General features: G+C 40.0%; 1 protein-coding gene across 2 annotated transcripts in view; it reads right to left on the minus strand.

The window, feature by feature from the left end:
- The window catches only part of DTWD2 (DTW domain containing 2), a 77,280-nt gene extending 66,189 nt beyond the window's left edge, over positions 1 to 11,091 (minus strand). The window contains exon 1 of one of the 2 annotated variants that reach the window (XM_032676003.1): positions 10,739 to 11,091. In XM_032676003.1, coding sequence (XP_032531894.1) covers positions 10,739 to 10,824 — 86 coding nt within the window. In that variant the 5' untranslated portion in view covers positions 10,825 to 11,091. Of the gene's footprint in view, positions 1 to 5,549; positions 5,660 to 10,738 lie in introns of those variants that run through there. The other variant, XM_032676005.1, reaches the window with a different exon arrangement.
- Positions 11,092 to 19,746: the final 8,655 nt, after the last annotated feature.

Genomic DNA, 19,746 nt, shown 5'->3' on the forward strand with positions numbered 1-19,746 from the left:
GTACAAAGTCATAAAAGGACTCATAAAATAACTCAGAATTGGACAGATTTGGACTGAAAGCAGGACTAATTTCAAAGGACTTGAACCACCTGATCTGAGCCTTCTAAGAGTAGAGGCTCACCAGGCAACGAGCATTTAACCCCTCTCACAAAGCACGATTCATTTTTTCTGAAGCTGAAACACAGCTACACTCTCGTTAACAGACAGGATACACTTGACATCTTCTCCCACTAGGGGATGCTGCCGGTCCCTGCTCAGCCTGCTGCCCATCTTTGCTGCAGGGTGGTTCCTTCGCTGACAGTGCTGCATGGGTTCGTTCAGCCATGGGCACAGAGCTTTGAATGTGCTGAGTTTCAGGAGTTTCCTCATGACTAGACAGATGTCAACGTCTCTCTGAGTGGCACCTCTAACCTACAGCAGTACAGCAATTGCTCCGTCCACCCGGCTTCACCTGCTGGCTAAGTCTTCACCCTGCCAACCTGGGCACCAGGAGCATGTTCAACAGCTTTGCACACAGCATAAACCCCCACGAAAACCTCTCCTACTTTGAACTGTCAACTGTTTGAGGTCAACAGCCCAGGCAGCTCTCTTTGTTGGTTTTGTAGACCTATTCATCCAGTCTGTATCTTCCCAGCTTGACTACCAGGATATTGTAGAAAACTGCCAAACGTTCCCTTAGTATTCCTATCCACTCAGACAAATGTAACCACCCCTGCTCCAAAAGCTGTCATCATGGTTAGATACTGTTAAATCCATTAATGAGTCTGTCAAAGAAGGTGGGCACTCCTGCACCCTACGCCCACTTGTTTTAGTGGCACATGACTTTAGTCCTCTGATACTGCCCTTACTAAATTTCTCCTCTGACTCCTCTCCAAACAGCTACATAATCTGCACTTGCAAACAGGAACTGAATACGAAACCAAAGCAGTAGCTCATAGCAAAATTATATTAAAAGATAACTAACTCAACAGGGTTTGACAGATTATATCCACTGTAACATTATAAACATCAAAAATATTACTAAACCAGTTTTAAGCTTTCATCTTTAAGGTATTTAGGTGTCTAGATCCCTTTAAAACTACTTGAGTTTAAAACACATTCACCAGCATCCCTGCTTCAGTTTTGTCAGGCATGAAGGGGCTATACATATAAGTAGGCTTGTTGTACACTGTGGGTTTTCTTTTAACCTACTTGAAGATGGTATATTCTAAAAGGCACTTAAAATCTACTTAATGTACTGCATTAGCTGCTTGCTTTCTCATATATTACCGTTGTTAAAAGAACTTAGATGTTCATGAAGAATTTGACATAGATCTCCAAGAGAATCAGCACATTTGTTATTTTAATGAAGAAATTCCCTATTAGAGGGTACAATTAACACGCCCTTCTATTAAAGATAGCAAAACACATTTAAAGTCTAAGGATTTTACAGGCTTAAAACTTCATTTGATGAAAACTCTAATAAAGAGAGTTTCTAAAGTTTCTGAATCAAATTCTAATAAACACAGAGAAAAAAATTAAAGGGCTTATTCCCGAATTGCTCAAGTGTAATACTGAATTCAGAACTATAAGGAAAAAAAAATTCCACACATTATAAAACTGAAGTGGATCACTACTATTGTTCCATACGCATAACAAACCATAAGAACCCCCAAATCACCTTTTTTTGAGAATCCTTCTTTATAAACTACCACCCATTTGATTTACCATTTTATAGTCATTAGAAATATGTGTTATCAAAACTAGACTTATCTCCAATTAACTTTTTTGGGAGTGGATTTCCTCAGACTGTTTGGCTTCCTTAATAAGCCTATAAACTCTAGGTGCTTTTTGGGTAAGGTGTATTTTCTCTCCAGTATCTGATATTAGCATCAAAATACAGAATTCTTGAATATTTCACATTCATTCCAATTTGATTCATTTATTATCTCCCTAGTGCACAATTCACCTATTTTCAAATTCATTAAACTGGACTTCTGAAATAAATAGTAATGTTGAAGTGCTGGTACTAACAGAAATATAGAGAAGAATGCCTACTTTATGATACCATAAGAAAAAAAAATTTTATACCCAATATTGTAAGGGTGTATAAGCAGATGCTGTTAATTCATACAAGTGTGCATTTAAAGGTGATCTTTCTAAAATGTAAGAAGCATCCACACTCAATTTTATTTAACATTTCTTACCTTTTGGTTGACTGACTGCTTAAAAAAGAAAAAAGGCCAAAAAAGCTCTCAAAAATTGTATTATCAGTTATGAATATATCAACGATTAAGAAAAACATGTAGAAAGAAATAAAGATGAGCCACAGTAAGTATTCAACTACTCATTAGGTAAGAAAAATTCATGTTAATTTTACAGCATAGATAATCTACTATCTGCTACTGTTGTGTCAGAAGAGCCAGGACTTATTTGATCCATTTTTACACAGCTCAGTAAGACAAAAATTCAATACAGTAAGGATATATTCCCCTTCATGTGACTAAGCTAATACAGGTGGACATTCATAAGGAGATAAACTTGAGATTAAATAAAAATCACCTGTTACAGACAGTTTGCAAGTTTTCAATATTGATATGCTCAACAGATTTAGGAACTGAGGACATGAATTTAAAAAGAAATTCTTATCATAAATTCTAGCCATCATCAGTGTAACTCATAAATGCTATGTAGAAAGATGGAGAAAAAAATAGCTGAGGACTAAGTCTTAGAAGCCAAAGGAGAGCTATGCAACTACTACACTGACACATCCAGGAGTCTGAAGTTGGATTATTTGTTCCAAGAAAAAAGCATTACAGACTGATGAAAAACATTTCAGCAGAGCTTGTGAAGCGAAAGTACAACTCTGGTAAAGCTACAACAGTGCCAAGTGAAAACTGCATCCCCTGCTCAGAACACTGTTTGACTTTAAAGAAACAAGAATATGACACACAGGTGCATTGCAAAGGCTAAATCTGGATGGCAGATCAGATGGTGAAATGAAATACAGTCACTATAAGGAAGAGAAAAGACTCCAACAACCACTTTCCACAGCTGAAATGGAAAATAAAAACAAACAAAAAAAAACATAAATGAGAGACAACCAAAAAAACTGGTGGACGAAGTCAAATCACCCTGATAATTCAGCCTCAGGGTAGTCAGGAAAAAAACCAAACACCTAAGACATTCTAGGCATACAGTTTCAAGAAGGGAAGGAGGTTTGAGCAGTGCACCTGAAATCACAGGAAAGCTTGTTTCTTTCAAAAAGAGAAACTCAGACTGAGGCAAAACCAAAAGAATAAGAAAAAAAAACAGGGTAACTGAAAAGAATCTGACTGAAGACCACATTAGTCACAGGAGGTTAAGACAAGCTCTGCAGTACTTTTACATCATAAACAACGCTAAGATATGTCAGAGTTGGCGCTTCTCAAAAGGAGATAGCACTGCAGGTGAAATTCACCTATGCCAATATCAGATGTAAGCCTCAGAAACCACATGAAAAATCACTGGATTTGCTGCACTTAAACCAACTTTTATTTGGGTACACGGATAACAGTCTTCAGCTCTCACCCAATTTTCTAACCCCCATAGAGTGAAAAGTAAAGTTCCTCTTTTTAGGTTTTTGCTTGGTGTTGTGTTAATAAAAATCAACGGCAATTCTTGTAAAGCAACCACTGGTATTTTTAGTATTCTTTATGATTAAATTGGGAAGGCTTGATCAATGTTGAAACATCTTTGGCTTCCCTTATAATACACTACCATCCCCAAGGCAAAGTTGCACTTCGTGTAATTACAGAAAAGCCAATCAAAGGTACTAGAGTTGCTTTAATTAACAAGATTATTCTCTGCTGCAGTTCTTGTCTCTGGTTGTGTTTCTATTAGCCTATAGTTCTCTATAATCAAAACTATGTGGCCAGTCATATTTCTTTTTCCTTTTTTTTAATGCCAGATCAAAATGCATGCTAACCAAGTCAGCTGAGGCACAAAATAAGCGGCCTAAAAAGTTCTCTAGTCATTAATCTGAACACAACATAATAAGAAATTAATAAATACCTCTGAAATTTAGCCCAACAGAAATAAGTAACATTGAAGTCACAAAATTTTTAATTCACCAACAGTTCTGGTACCACCCATTACTGCTAATACAGGCTAAAGAAAGAGCAGCATGAGAAACTACTGCACATACAGTAACTGCTACATGCAGACCAAAATTTAACAATGTTAGCTTTATATTTATAACTCTAACCAAGAGAAGACACAGAATTTACTGTACAACTAACAATCATTTAAAGCAACATTAATAAACGTATGTTAAGACTATAAGAGGCACTGAACTTCAAAAATAATGCTTGGTAATTTTTCCACTTAGCTTCTCTTCTTAAAATGTGGTACATGTTATCTATATCCTGTTCATCAATTTCAAACAAGTTACATCTTAATCTTTTTTATTGCATCCAAGCTGGCTAAGAATGTATAAATCAAGTATCAAAAAAGAATACAGTCATGGGAACAGAGCCCTTCTTGCCATTCGCATTTGCTATGGGGCTGAAAAAGCCCCAGAGAAGGGTCAGACATCTCATCTACACCAAGGTCTCTCTTACTTTCTCAACTGTCTATATACCTATGCTAATGAAAATGGATACATATTTACATCTCTACCCTTAGATATTAACTTATTTATATAAAAATCACCCAACAACAGGAATAAACACTTATTTTACATTCACAGTAAGATGAGAAATCTTTGCCAAATACTTCTAGTTATTTTTTGAAAAAATTCAACCTATAGGTGAAAAGGCCCATAACTATTTTATCAGGCTTATCTGTGTTGAAAGCAGCTTACATAAGCCTCATTCCAATTAAGGAAATTCTGTCCCCAGGTCTGGATGACACTTTGGAAAACCTATGCATGTAATTACTGGGCTTACACAAGGGTACAACAGAACTGCAAGTGTACTGTATTTTTTGAAAAGGAATAAATGAAAAAGTTACAAGAAATAAAATTCATTTCCATTGGCCAAAAATCTATCAAGATAAATCATTTCAGATTCCTTCAGCTACGCTGCAAAACACAGAACAATTTAGCCAACTTTGCTGTTAACAGCAACAGTTGAAGATAACCCTTTTAAAATAATTCCTCTCCCCATTGTTTCCCTGCTAGGTATTCCCCTCTTCCCTAGCTTCTGAATGGAGTTGTGTCACTTCCAAGGCTACCACCATCACTGAAGGGCTCAGCCGTGGCCAGTGGTGGATCCCTCCTGCAGCATTCATGCATGGTAAGGGAGTTGGTTGGTGCTGTTTGTAAGGCCAATTTAGATTATGTCCAGGTAACAAGAGAGGTTGCTGAAGTGTGAAACAAAGCAAATGTCACTCCTGTCTTCAAGAAGATCCAGGAAACGACAGGTTCAGTCAACCTCACATCAGTCCCTGGAAAGGCAGTGAAGAAAATCCCCATTGAAACCATTTCCCAGTACATGGGAGAAAAAAGGGTATTGACAGTAGTCAGATGGATCTACTACAGTGAGATGACTGCCTTGGGGGATGAGGGGAAATCAGTGGATGTTGTTTACCTCAGCTGCAGTAATCCTTCTGACAGTGTCAGCCTCCCATAACATCCTCCTAGACAAGCTGATCAAGTACCACTTAGATAAATTGGCAGGGAGGAGAACTGATACAACAGCTGGGTGCTGCAGGCAGGACCAGAGGGACAAAGTCCAGTTGGAGGCAAGCTGCTAGTGGAGTATTCCAGGTATTGATATTGGGGCAAACACTACTTAACCCCTTCATTACTGACCTGGATGATGGGACAGAGTGCACCCTTAGCAAGATCACAGCCAACAGAGTAGCAAGTACACAGCTGTGCTGCCATCAGAGGTGCAACCGATGATAAATGAACCCTTCAAGAAAAGGTGTTTCAGGAAACAATGTAGGAAAATCACCAGTGTTATCACAAAGGAAGCTGGACTTATTTCAATACAAAGGGGACTGGAAGAGGGACTTTGCTTTAGATAAACTGCTATATGGGTCAACTGTTTGTCTAAATGGTCTCCCCTAAGAAAATCCACAGAGATTATTATCTCCCTGATCCAGCCAGACTAGCATGGAGAAAGTATTTATGTGGCTCAGCACAGTACAAAAGCTGAGCAAATGCCAAATGAGCTCTGAAAAGAGCAATGAACTCAAGCTGGGTTCAACCCATGCACTCCTTTCCAGTAATTTAAGAAGCACAGTGATAGCTAGCATATAGATACCAGTAATCACAGTTCTATGATGATTCAATATCCTCTGTAGACTGCAACTGCCATATTGTAACTCTATTATGATTTTAGTATACTGCTAAATTAAAATTCATGTAACAGCAGATATCTTCTATTAAACTTTCAATCTTTCCCCATTGGAACATCCAGAAGAACCTTACCAGGGAATATTGGCATCTGGTAGGACAGACCTTGACAGGCTGGAAGGAATTTCATGAAATTTCAGCAAAGTCCTGCATAGGAGGAAGAACAACCTCAGGCACCAGTACACTCTATGGAACCACTTAATACCAAATTATGAGACAGAGTCACTCCCTCCTGAAATCCTGCAAGATTCCTTCCAGTGACACACTGAACCCACCTCTCCCAGTGAAGGAAAATAATTACTGGTACAACCTTGGTTTTAGTCGCTGATAAATTAAGACGTGAACTGTTTCATCTGTTCCACCTCATCCTTTCTGTCTCCTGATGATGCACAAATTTAGCTCCTTCTAAACTCTGCAGAATCACCTTATTTATCCACGTAAAACATGCAGGTTTGATATGCAGATTCTCAGATACAGGCAATTGTAAACCCACTCTGTGCATTTAACTACACTGGAAATGAGTAAATTCAGAAAAAATATTCCTCTGATTTAGCAGTCTTTAAAAGGGCCAATAACATTTTAAAAAAAATGCATTTGATACACCACTTAAGAACCTGGAACAATAAAACTCAATCAACTGATGCCTGTCACTTAATCTTGTGCAATTTTTTTCCTTTTTTTCAATGCAAACAGAATATGAAATGCATGAAACCTTTTAGAAAAATATCCTACAGAACTAAAAGTCACCTCTTACAAGTCAAAGACCCACAGGAAAATATAGTTTCAGTTACATAAGAAGTTTATTTATTTATTGATTACAAATCAATACTTTCAGGGATTGAAAAACTGCAATCAACTTAGAGCAGTGAAAATAAATGCCTTTAAAGTTCATTTCTAAGAACATAAAAGAAATCAAAGACTATGAAGCTATTTTCTTGCAACAGGCACTGCTAATGTATGCTAATTAATATTCATAATTCACATTTGCACCTAAATACCATAGCACTGTGCTATAAAGCAACTGCATTTATTTATTGTGTTGAAAAAAGCCCACATTGCTTCTTCAGACTCAATCTTTATATGATTTAACAGAATTATTAACAAATATGTGACACTTATGTAAGAACGTTACATTTTTCCTCAAAGTATGAAGCAGCACTCTGTCATCTTATGTCATTATCAATTTACCAATGCTATCAAGAGCCCTCAGACAGTACCCAGATTCAGCAGAATATCCGTAATATTTCAGATATAGGTAAAGGAAACATTTGTATTAAAGGATTAAAGTTATTCCTTCTCTTCCCCTCCCCTTAAAATACAAATACAGTACAGCAGCATATATCATAGAGACCCTGAGAACACACCAATTTTTATTATCCTAACTTTACAACATAACTCAGTCCTGCAAACAGAGAGGACTGTTTCCAGTGGGGATCTGTGATGGCATACAGGAGACCTAGGAATCCCCAGAGATCATAAATTATATTCAGTTTAAAATCTTAATTTCTCCTGAAAACATTTCCCAGAAGTTCTCCTACTACGATAAAATTCTGCATATGCACAATCAAGATCTGTGGCAAGAAATCATTAAGGCTCTTGTTTAAGGCTCTTGTACTACCAAAAGGTTCTTTCCTTAACTGCACGCAATGTATCTAGAAAACAGTGAAATCTGACCCACAGAAGGACACTGTTTCAAAATGTTATATTGTTCTCAGTGTCACACCACAAAATCAAATTGTTGTCCTACATTACTTCAGTTGTGGGGCCTGCCTCATTTTGGTTTTCAAGTTAACAGCAGCTAGGAAACTATATTAAGCGTATTCTCCTATTTAAATGTTTGGGTATGGGGTTTTAACTTCTGAAAGCACATAGTCAGCTATGAAAGCCTTAAGAAGTTATCAATTCAAAGTTTATCACCACCGACCTTTTGGTTTTGGCAGACAGAGTATGTATTAAATTGTATCCTCAAGAATAAAACAGCATAAAGTCAACTGCATATACTTCACTTGCATCGGCTGTTTGCCATCTCAAACACCAACTACAAGCAGGGTAATTTTACACTTTTTTTTTTTAAACTGGCACTTACACACAAACACCTTCAAAATGTAAAATCTCATTATCTTATTTCACTCAAATTCTCCACCATAAGCTATTTCAAATAGTTGCATTTTCTCCACAACCATCACAGGCAATAGAAACTCTCAAATACTTAATAGTTAGAAACATTCTGTTCCTTCAGGACACTGAAGTCACTCATATTATCCAAAATGAAAACTTATCTACTATACTCCCACATTTCTATTGACATTTTGACTGCCAAAGTACTTGTTTAAAAAAATTGTCAATCAGGTGTCTTGCCATACTTTTAAAAAAGTCAGAACCTGAAGTCGGTCCCCATGAGGAACCACCATAAAGAGAACCCATTCTTCCATGCTTTTGTATTGAATTCAGATCATCACAACAACTAAGTCACATTTATTAAGGCGCTAACAGTAAAAATCTACAGTTTAGGAAACGAGTGAGTCAGACAAACATACCTGGCCCCAACCAATAGGATAACATTTCTTCCCATGCTGTACCCTAAGTCACAGCCTTACTCTACTCAGCACTTCTGCACTTCTACTCCAAGTCATGCCACAGAATGTCATGCTTATTGAAAAGCATAATTTAGTTATATTCTTGAGGAAGAGAATGGAGAAGATACACTGCAAAAATACACTGTGTGCACAATTTACTCGTGCGTAGTCACCTCCACCAAAACTTCAATTAAAAAATGCCACTCTCTTTTTTTCTTAAAAAGTAAGCAACTCTGTTGACTTCTCATCCTCCTTGGTTTTTCTGCCCCTACATTTCCTTCAGTGTCTGTGCTCATTGTACCCATGCTCTTCACAGCAGGTGTAATTCATTCACAGCTCTTCAGAAAGCCAACTACTACATGGTATTGAGGAGCTGAGTAAATACTTTCCATCAGATTTACCATGAAAGTCTATTTAGAAACCATTTCCGAAGGTGACTGACTAGGGAATCTGTCCAAAATTGAAGGAACTAGGGTAGAGGTCGTGAAACACAATGACAGAAAAAACTCAACAGTAATGAACAGTACACTATTGGTATTTTGAAAGAGCTCAAGGTTAAACACCTCCGTAAGGAATGACAGTGGGTTAACTCTCATTCAGTGCTTTCTTGACATGTCAGGACTAGAAATGGCAAGCAGAAAACAACTAAAAATAAAAAATAAAAATCTTCAACAAATAAAACTGTTTGTGTGAACAGAAGCTACAATTAAAAATATGGTTAGTGGACCCTTACAAAAAGTAGAAGAAGAATTGGCATGGCTTTTGCAAAAGGAAATCCTGCTTCAAAAGAGTCAATAAATACAGCGGTGAGGGTGCTGTAGTTGTCAAAATCAACTTTGGCTTTCCAAAATACTTCCCAAAGTCCCTTACCAAAAGGTTACAAGGAAGCTAAGCAGCCATAGCGTGAGGAATGGTCCTATAAGCAGAAGAACATTAGCCAAGGTATAAATGTGGCTGGCTCACTCATATCTTATATACTATGTGGAGAAGAGGAAGGTAGAAATCATAACAAAAATAAACCAAAAGGTAATTCCCCCCCGCTCTGGGGCTTGGGGTGTCTTCCTGCCAGCCTGATGTTGCTGACACAAGAACTTTATATGGGTTCAAGGGGGACTGGAAAAATTCACAACAAAAAAAAAAAAAAAAACAAAAAACCAAAAAACAAAAAACCCCTATGTATACTGCGGCATACAAACACACACAACACCATACCCAGTTCAAGAAGTTATTTCAGCTACAAATCGCTGGAGAAAAAAAAAGGGCAGCAAAAAGCAAGTGTCCTGCATCTGTTCTTTGGGCTTCAACTACTGCCTATGACTACTTTTTTCAACAGTGAATGCTTAAAAATATTATGACTTGCATGGCACATATTTTTTTAATGACAATTTATATACAGGAATCTTACCAAAAATAAGCTTCTGAACTCTGACACTTTAGCAAAATTACATGCCTTTCTACTTGTTTCACCAATTAACAGAAACAGAAGAAATCAGTGTAGGTGCTGGGAATCTTCCTTTGGCTGTTATGCACAGTGAAGGAACATCTGACATCCTGCCACTCACTCTAATAAAAGGACATATGTACAAAGATATAAAATCAGGTTACGAGATATTTCCATAACACCAGAAATGACTGCCTGTTTTAGAAAGATACCCGAATTCACAACAAGTTGTATTAACCCCTCCATGCCCCGGTGCTTGAATGGATTTCAAAATTAGCTGTAAAGTTGTTAGATAAGGCTAGTTTCTCGTTTTCTTTTCACAAAGCACCAAGGACTGCCCGGCCCTACTGAAGTCTCTGCGTGGCACTGGGGTGACACACCTTCCCCCTCACACCTCACCTTTTGCTCTTCAGGTGTGTTCGTACAGAGAAAAGGCGTAGCACTCCCTGCCGAGCCTCTATATATTCCCTGCCACACTCCGTCATTCCCCTCCATAACAAAGTTACTTCATGTCATGATTTTGTTACGCACGAGGTGCGCACATGCTCTCAGGACACGATGCCTTCAGGACAAGAGGCAATGTGCAGAAACTGATGCACAGGAAGTTCCACCTAAACATGAGAAAGAATTTCTTTGCTCTCCACTGGAACAGACTGCCCAGAGAAGCTGTGGAGTCTCCCTCACTAGGGATGTCCAAGGGCCATGTGGACACAATCCCGTGCCACGTGCTCTGGGATGACCCTGCTGGAGCGGGGAGGTGGGACCACATGCCCTCCGTGGTGCCCCCCAGCCCGGCCCATCTGTGACTGTGCGATGCCACAGGCGCTGCTGGGCGGGCGGGCCCCCGCTGACACCGACCCGCTCGGTGCGGGTGTCCCCGGGGGCGGCTCCGGCCCCGCCGCGACACCGACCCGCGCCCGCCCCGGGGCCTCGGCGCGGCCCCGCGCCCCCGTCACCTGCAGCGCCCGCACTCGGGCCGCCTCTCGCAGCGCTCCACCGGCAGCTCCCAAAGCCCCTCGCAGCCCTCGCCCTCCTCCTCCTCCTCCTCCTCCTCCTCTCCCGGGGCCGGGGCCGGGTCCCCCCCGCCGCTCCCCTCCATTGCCGGCCCGCCCGAGCCGCGCGGCCGCCGCCCGCCAGGGGGCTCCAGGCGGGCGCCAGAGGGAGGGAGGCGCGCGCCGCCCGCGCTCACGTGTTGGGAGGTGGCACCGCCCCTTCCCGGGGCTCGCCCAATGGGGGCGCGCGGAGCGCCGTCCAATGGGGAGGCTCCGAGGGGAGCCGCGCCATGCCCGGAGCGGCCGGCAGGGGGCGCTGTGGGCGCGTGGCGAGACTTCCCGGAAACCGCCGGGAACGAGGAAGGGGGACCTGGGATCCGCTGCCGCTGCTCTCAATCACTGCCCTCGCCTGCACGGGTATTGCTGCCGAGACAGAGCGAAATATCAGCCAAGGGTTGGAGCCCCCAGCGCCCCACCGAGCGCGGATAACCAGCTTCTGGTGCTGATGCCCTTGGAGGTGGAGATTGAAATTCTAGTAGCGTTTTTTTATTAAAAAACCCACGAACTTCTGGTCGTTAAGTGCTTATCTGACCGTTTTAATTGGTATTTTGTTCCAAGTGGTGCAGAGTAGGGGTTTGAGAGTTCCCATGCCCGTGGATCCCTTTTACCCTCCCTTGGGCTCTAGGACAGTTCCTGCAACACATGCATAAGTGTAAGTTTCTACTGTGATAGTTAAGGTAGATCTGTTAATAAGGCGTTGATATTGGAGTCTGTTATACAGTACAATAAAATTCAACTTCAAAGTCATTGCCGTTTACATTAGAAATCTACTGAAATACAGTAACCAGTAAATCTCCACAGGACAGATTCTCTCCTGAAATTAATAACTGCAGATGATGGCCAGTTGTGTTGTTTCCTGTTTTCTGTTCTGCATCCAAAATAAACTGTATTGTGTTTACATACTTAAAATCTTCAGAGCCACTTGATGCAATTCAGGCCTCCTGGTATTAGACATATGCACAATATTAATGTGTTTTTGCTTTTAGGTTGTGTATTTTTGTACCGTAGTTTTGTATTTGTAGCTCAAGCTACAAATAAATGCATTTTCTTGTATAGAGATTAGAATGCACTTTACTCACCAGGTAAAAAAAAAAGTAAAAATCAGAGACCAGTGATTCTGAAGCTAGCTGTATATTTACATACTGTAAAATTAAAAATAAATAAATAAGGAGGTAAGGAAAAAGAAAGTTACTTACTGCTAGAATTATAGGCCACCTAATTAAGGACAGGGGGACTAGTGTAGGAGTGGGAGAGCTGAAACTTTCTTATTAAGCTGAAAGCCTTATCACAAGGTGAATTGTTATAACTTACAAGGAGTTTATTTAGGCTGATTATTAGAAGTAACACAGCTGTAGTGGATATGAGAAGGAGTATTGGTGCCTTAGTGCAGAGTCACTTTTCTACTTCCAGCTTACTGAGAAGAGTCCCCATGGTACTGACAGTAGCCTGGAAATGCCTTCATAGCTTTCCACAAGTGTCTTCAAAGACTGAGTTTTTATCTGGTCTGGTAAGAATAATCAGCTTCAGTCATCAGTTCAGAAGAAAGTAAACCACTGTAAACAGTTCTAATCTGACCACACAGAAGATAAAATTGATCTGCAGATAGATGCCTAAAATACGTGTAACAATAACACGGCCTGAAGTAATTTTGTTGTCAAGGGAATGGGTAAATACATAGAGGCTCAGTAGAGAGAGTGCTTTTCTCTATGTGCATACATCTGAAGTGCAAAATTAATCAGCTTAACCCGAAGGAAACTGGAAGCATGAGATCACGTTAGGATAGACTGACCATGCCTAAAAGCTGGGCTTGAGAGTAGAGGGTTCCTGTTACTTGAATACTGCTGGTTTGGACTACCAACAACAGCAGAAAGGATTAAAAACCAGCTCAACTCTAGATTTTTTTTTTTTCTCTTTATGAACAGAACTAGTGTTTGCTATGTGTCTGGTTCCAAAGCTTAACAGACCAGCAGCTTCTCGCACTACAGGCCAACAAACTATAGATCTGGCACTAAATACTCATTTTAAAAAATTGGAAGCATTATTTTTAGGCCAGAAGTCTTGTTTAAACAACTGAAGGAGTTTAAGAGGAGAAATGCCTGAATATTGAAGTTTGAGGCAAAAAGTAAAATAAAATTTATGGCAGATCTTCATAATCTTTTGCAGGCTAATAGATATGTATGTCCACACTATCTTTTTAATGTATGATTACCTTGAGTATTTGATGTGCATAGTTGAATCAAAATTAACACCTCCACCATTATATTAGAAAACTGAGGAATTCACAGCATCTCTTTGGACCAGTGTTTGCAATTTGTAAATTTACAGATCTAAATGATGGGCTGTCTGGGAGCTTCTTACTTGCATTTAATACATTTGATGTAGTGAACTGTCTGTTCCCTTTTTCAGATCATGAATGGTCACATGTTTAGTGACTAGCTGTAGACTCACTGTGGTATGGAAAGTCCATTAAATTTTATGGAAAGTACCATTCCCCTGTATGTCCAGCCTCTTCTGTGTCCCTACATAAACTATTTCTCTTTTATTCTAGGATTTAATATTTATTTTATTCTAGGATTAGCTCTTACTGAGTAAGTACAAGTTAGAATTCTTGCTGTTACAAGCCACCAAAAAAGCCACCCCACCCCTGCCAAGAAGTTCAAATTTATTATACATTTATTTTAAGAGATTGGAAGAAGCTGCCAGGATGGCAGTTCTCAAAGAAGCATATTCAAATGGCAGTTTCTCAGCAACTTCAGCCAGTTTAATTCCAAGTGCCATGTTTCTGCTGCCTGGATTGACCCACGGTTTCAAATACTGACATAAGTAATTTGAAATCCTGAGGAATAAATTTTTTTCTTTTTTTTTTTTTCCCCCCAAAGCTATGCCCTCATAGAGAATTGCAGCTTTCATTGCAGCTCACAAATGTTGAATTTGGGCCGTTTGTGGTTCCTGTCCATACCCATACTTGTCTGTACGTTCCGGTGATGGATCCAGAAGCCATCAGTTAAGCTGGAGGGACTGCCTGACTGGGCTTACTGCACAGTCACTGGTGTCAGCATGAGGTGTAGTCTGTGTAAGAGGACTCGGAGCTGGGAGCTTGGAAGACATAATGAGCTAAGCTGCTGTCTGAGAGCACCACAGGTGAGCCTGGAGAACTGACTAGGACTGAGAACTGTGAGTCAAGTGGAACAAGGCTGGAGACAGGTGAGCTTGGAAATGCTCATACGAAGGCTGTAATGAGGAAGAAGGATGTTTTTGTTGTGTGATTCTGCCTCATTGCCTCACAACAGAAGACAGTCAGACATCTTGCTATTTGTACAGCAGAATGGGATTAACAAAGCCCCTTCTTAGCTGTCAGTGTGTGTGAACAGAAGGCCATGTGCAGATATGAAGCCATATATTAAATAAGGGGGGTTGAGAGCAATGTTGGTAAACACCACTACAGCTGGGAATAGAGCTCTGTGCAGGTGAAGTCTGGAGGTGCCTGATCACAAAACCAGGAACTGTTGAATTTTGGAGAAGAGCTTGCTTTCTGTTTTACGCAAGCATGCACTGACCTGATTTGTCATAACACTTGTCTCCCAAGACAGTCCTTTTTGAGGGAAAAAGAATGGTTTAGTGAGACACAGTAGCTGGCCAGAATAATTAACTCCAGCCTTCCACCAAGGACTTGCTGGAGCTGCTGTATTTTTCCACACGCTCAGAGATGCTGCAAGTTCTAAGGGCAAAAACTGTCTGTGACTGTCTCTATTCTAGAAGGTGCTCTATTATAACTGATTTACAACAAAAAACATGGCTGTAAAACATTTAGCCATCCAGTACTGAAATCGACTGCATAGTAAGAATCATGTAATAGTGATGTACATTGCATAATGTTGTCTCCTATAGTCTGTTGAACCCATGGGTTTCAGACTTTACCAGTTCTATTTAAAGTCTTTGGATTCGTCTGTCACTCATGATAACTCACTGCTTTATAAATACTGATAACAAGTGACTTGAAAAACGCAGAGTTCATTTCAGATACTTTAGTCACTACTGGGGTGTTGGAAATGTCCTTTACATGAACTAAAGAAACAGCAGCAGCAACAGAAACATCTGGTTTGTCACTTAATCTTCATCTGCATTTTTTTTCTGTTAACCTAAGAACTAAAATTTGTGCAATTGTGTCCAAAATGCAGAAGTGATTCTGCCTTTATTCTGTCTGATGAAAATCCTTCTCCAGAGCTGACTGTTGTGCTCTTCTACACATTTGCCAAAAAAGAAGATACTTTCCATAACATTGTTTCCTTCTCAGAATCACAGGATTCGGGCAATAATAATGTTCGTCAGCTGAAACTCTTTTTTTTCCCACAGCCTAGAGATACCCTGTAAGAAAGCACTATTAGGAACTATTTTCATGTGAGGAAGTAGCATAAAGTAACATTCCATTTCAACCATCTCATTCTAACTCCTGTATATATACTTTTATTTTTGGCATAACTACACACATGAGTTACAGTGAAATAATAAGGGTGTGACATTTCAAGGTAACTACTACATCACAAAACTATTGGTTTGCATATTTTCACATACTGTTAATACCAGGAAGTGTTCTTCCTCTTTCTCCCTTTCACTTTGGGATAATTACCAGCAATTTTAGAAAAAATAATAGTGTAGACAATGATACATATTGAGAGTAGAGCCTTATTTCTTTACTCAGTTTTACAAAAGTGAAACCTTTTTGTGAATCTGCATTGGAACTTATTTCAACTAAGTTATATTAGGGTACTTATATTGTAATATTTTTCTTCTGAGAAGATGGGAAGTACCAGGGTAGGACAAATATCGGTACAGACTGGAACTTATTTTTGAACTCTCACCCAGCTTAGTCTAAGCGGCTTAGATTAGCCTCACTTTCAAGAGAGAAACCATGAGGAGTCTGAATATTGGTCTGCAACTGCACACTTGTGCAGTTATCATTCATCACTTGCAAATACATTTTACCTCACACAGATATACTACCAGAGCCCTAAGCCTCTGGCATAGATATAATTATGCCAGCAGGTATTATTGAGAGGCAGCTTTTGATCATTTTAGTTGCATTTGTTACTATAAAGTGTTACTAGCTGGACAGAAAGATTGCTACTTCCAAATGAATTTAATAAATATTGCCCCTCTTTGCAGTCTACCTGCACCTGGAGTTCAGCATTCTGCATTTGGTGGGCACATGCCAATGGTTCTGCAGGCATTCGTGCCTGATAAAGTAGTCACTCTTAATGGTGGATTAGCAATTCCTTCTCCTAATGGGAATTGTAAACATACATGCACGCATTGAATTCTTATGAAACAATAATCGCTTGTTCCGGCTCAGGAACTGGTGAGTGCTGGCAGGGTAACAGGTGTTAGACGATGCTGCTGCAGGCTGCCTCCAGCCAATTTCCATTAGGCTCAGATGAGCATGTTGTTCAAGCCAACATTTATTCAGCAACCTTTAGAAGTTGTAGCATATTTCTAAATGCAACAAATAATTTGAAGGTTCGCATAAATTGTCAGAGCTGACGGAGGTGATGATCTTGCCTGTCTTCCCATCCTCCCCATCTCCCTTGGTGCTAACACGAGTCATCGTGTGCCCACACAGCCACCCTGCAATATTCTTTATTTATTCTCAGATAGGTCAGCTGAGTTTACCCTGTGGCCAGCCAGGCACTGGTGCTGGCATAAGCGTGCTGATGGGAGGAATGAGGAGCAGAAAAATGTCCATCTGATCCATTCAGAACTCTAGTACCAGTAAAAAAGTAAAAGACCAGTAAAAATGTACAAATGCTGAGGGAAATGGACTGTTTCCCCAGGCATGTACTGCTGCCTGCAGAGGTTGGCTTCCGTCCCCAGCCACTGTCTTGGTGTGGGCCAGCCCTGTGCAGAGTACAGTCATAATCTGCTGGAAGGGTATATGGCAACATATCCACGTATTGCCAGCTAAAAATAACTCTTCATGTACTTGTAGGGTTTTTTTCTCACCCTTCCTTTTCTGAGCTACCACTTTTCCTTTCTTCTTGTTCTACTGCTGCAGTGTTCATCTTGTCCATGCTACAGTGGGCTGTGAAACAACATGCTAGCCTGATGCTCGGGCTGTGCTCCCTGCCAGCATGCCACATCACACCATGCCATGTTTCTCTGATTCAGAAAACCTCTGTGTACTCAATTCTTTGGTTTGCTTTGATAGGGGTTGGTTGCAAAAGATGTGAAAAGATGTCTGGAAAAATACACCGAAGTACTACTTTGGTAGCCTGATTTGGCTCACGAGTCTGGTTGTTTTTATGCTTGTAAAAGCTAACTGCCTTCTCAGCTGCTTTTGGTTTTATCTGTTGCAAGAAGATCTCACATGTTCCATTAGAAAGTCACATGGAACTTCATAAAGTTATTCTGTTAGGTCACATGTAAGTGTCATCTCCTTTTTGAAACAGCTTAGAATGAACATCCGAGGTGAATAAAATACAGCATGTGACAGATCATTCACATTCATTCACTCATAAGAGATGGAAACAAACATTTATAAAGTGTAAACACATTTTCATACACAGTCATTTCATCACTAGTTTGAAAGCTTGGTAACAGGGATTCTGATGGCACCATGGTCTCACTCATGACACTGGGCTAATAACAGAGGTAATTCCAATCACTAAACCTCTAAATGGAGCTCAAATTGTAACTCTGATGACCTGGAGCACATTATAGAAATAGGTAACTGAGGAGTTCATGCTCATTTCAAAATCTTTGCCTAAAATCAGATTCAAAAATCAAAATCTATGCACTGTATAAAAACAAGTATAGTTAGTCGTATAACCTTGGTATGCTGTGTATGTCATTTCATCACTGTAAAATGCAGCTGAAAATACAAAGAGCAGGTGGAAAACAAACCAGGTGAACTTTAGGGGTGATGGTTAAAATAAGTAGCCAAGAGATAGCCTTTGAAGTGGTATCTGCTAAAATATTGTAGGTGAGGGCCACGATGTCCTCCACAGCTTTGTAGCTTAAGAGCTAAACCAGAGAGTTTCTGTTTTTAGGGCTACCAAGTGGAGACTTCTGTATGTTGCAAGTCTCTTGGACGCTGACAAGCATATGCAGAGAATTCACTTGTATCAGCTTGTACTGCTGATGCAGATGTGGCATGTCACAGGGAGAGAAAAGATTGTGAGTGCACTGTTTAAGGAATACTGATTAAAATCTTTAACTCTGAATTTTTATTAAAGGCCTCTGAAGTCAGTGTTCCAATCAGCTCTATCTTTACAAGGCACTTTGACATGTCAGAAGCATTTTCCCACTCATTTTAGAAGCTTTACATTCAGCAAGTCATTTCAAAGTCGTAAGAAAATTATCACCTGAGTGTGAAGTTTCACAGTGGGGAATCCAGTCAAACACCATAATTACAGTATTTTTTTTTTTAGTGTTTCCTGCTCCAGTGTCAGTAATGGTATGTCCTACCCTAGGTGGCCAAAGGAGGCAGGTTCCATACGTCTGGAAACTGTTGCCTATTCTTTAACTCCCACAGTAAGTGTAGCTGAATTACTTCTGCTCTTAGCAAACAATCAAGCAAATAGCTTTAAGGATAAGTCCAAACTGTACCCGTCTTGCAATGTAACATTCAGCTTGTTCTCTGTTTCTATCAGAAGGGTACATGCAGCTACAAGAGATGATTTATTCTTAACTACAGGGACGCACCTCTGAAAAGAAGATGTATCCCTCTCTTTAAATCCAAGACGTTTTGGTCATTTGGAAAACATGACAATGCAAAGGGGAGATGTCAGGGCAACTTTACTCATGCCCATGTGCTTATCAAAATCTTGCCATTTCTCATTTTTGGCAGTTTCACGGACCGGAAGCACAATATAGGATCTGGTTGTGGAAATACAGTCTTCTGGACAAGCTTTCATGAAATGGAGTAAAAGCCTCAGGTTACAGCCATGGCAGAGGACATTCAGCTGAGTTTTTTTGTAAGAATAAGAAAGCAACAGTATCAGTCTGTAAAATGCAAGCATTTCATGGTTTCATCTCTAGACTGCTTAAGGAAATTATTGACAGATGTTAAAGCATACAGTAAACCAGAAAAACTCTCTTCTTCCAGAGCATCGTCCATGCAGCACAACTGTCCTGGATCAAACACTAAATTAGTATTAAATAGTATATCTGGATATCTGCCATGCTACTCTAGGACTAGGCTGTAGTTTGAATACAGATCGTAATAAAGTGTGAGAAGGCTAATTATGAAAACTGAAGTTCGTCCTGTGTAGTGAGAGAGAAGACCATAGTACGTGACATAGAAAAAAAAGCTGTATTAGTGAGACACATATTTCCAGTAGAAGGAACTTTGAACAAAAC

Source organism: Chiroxiphia lanceolata, chromosome Z (assembly GCF_009829145.1).
Source record: "Chiroxiphia lanceolata isolate bChiLan1 chromosome Z, bChiLan1.pri, whole genome shotgun sequence".
NCBI classification, from domain to species: Eukaryota; Metazoa; Chordata; class Aves; order Passeriformes; family Pipridae; genus Chiroxiphia; species Chiroxiphia lanceolata.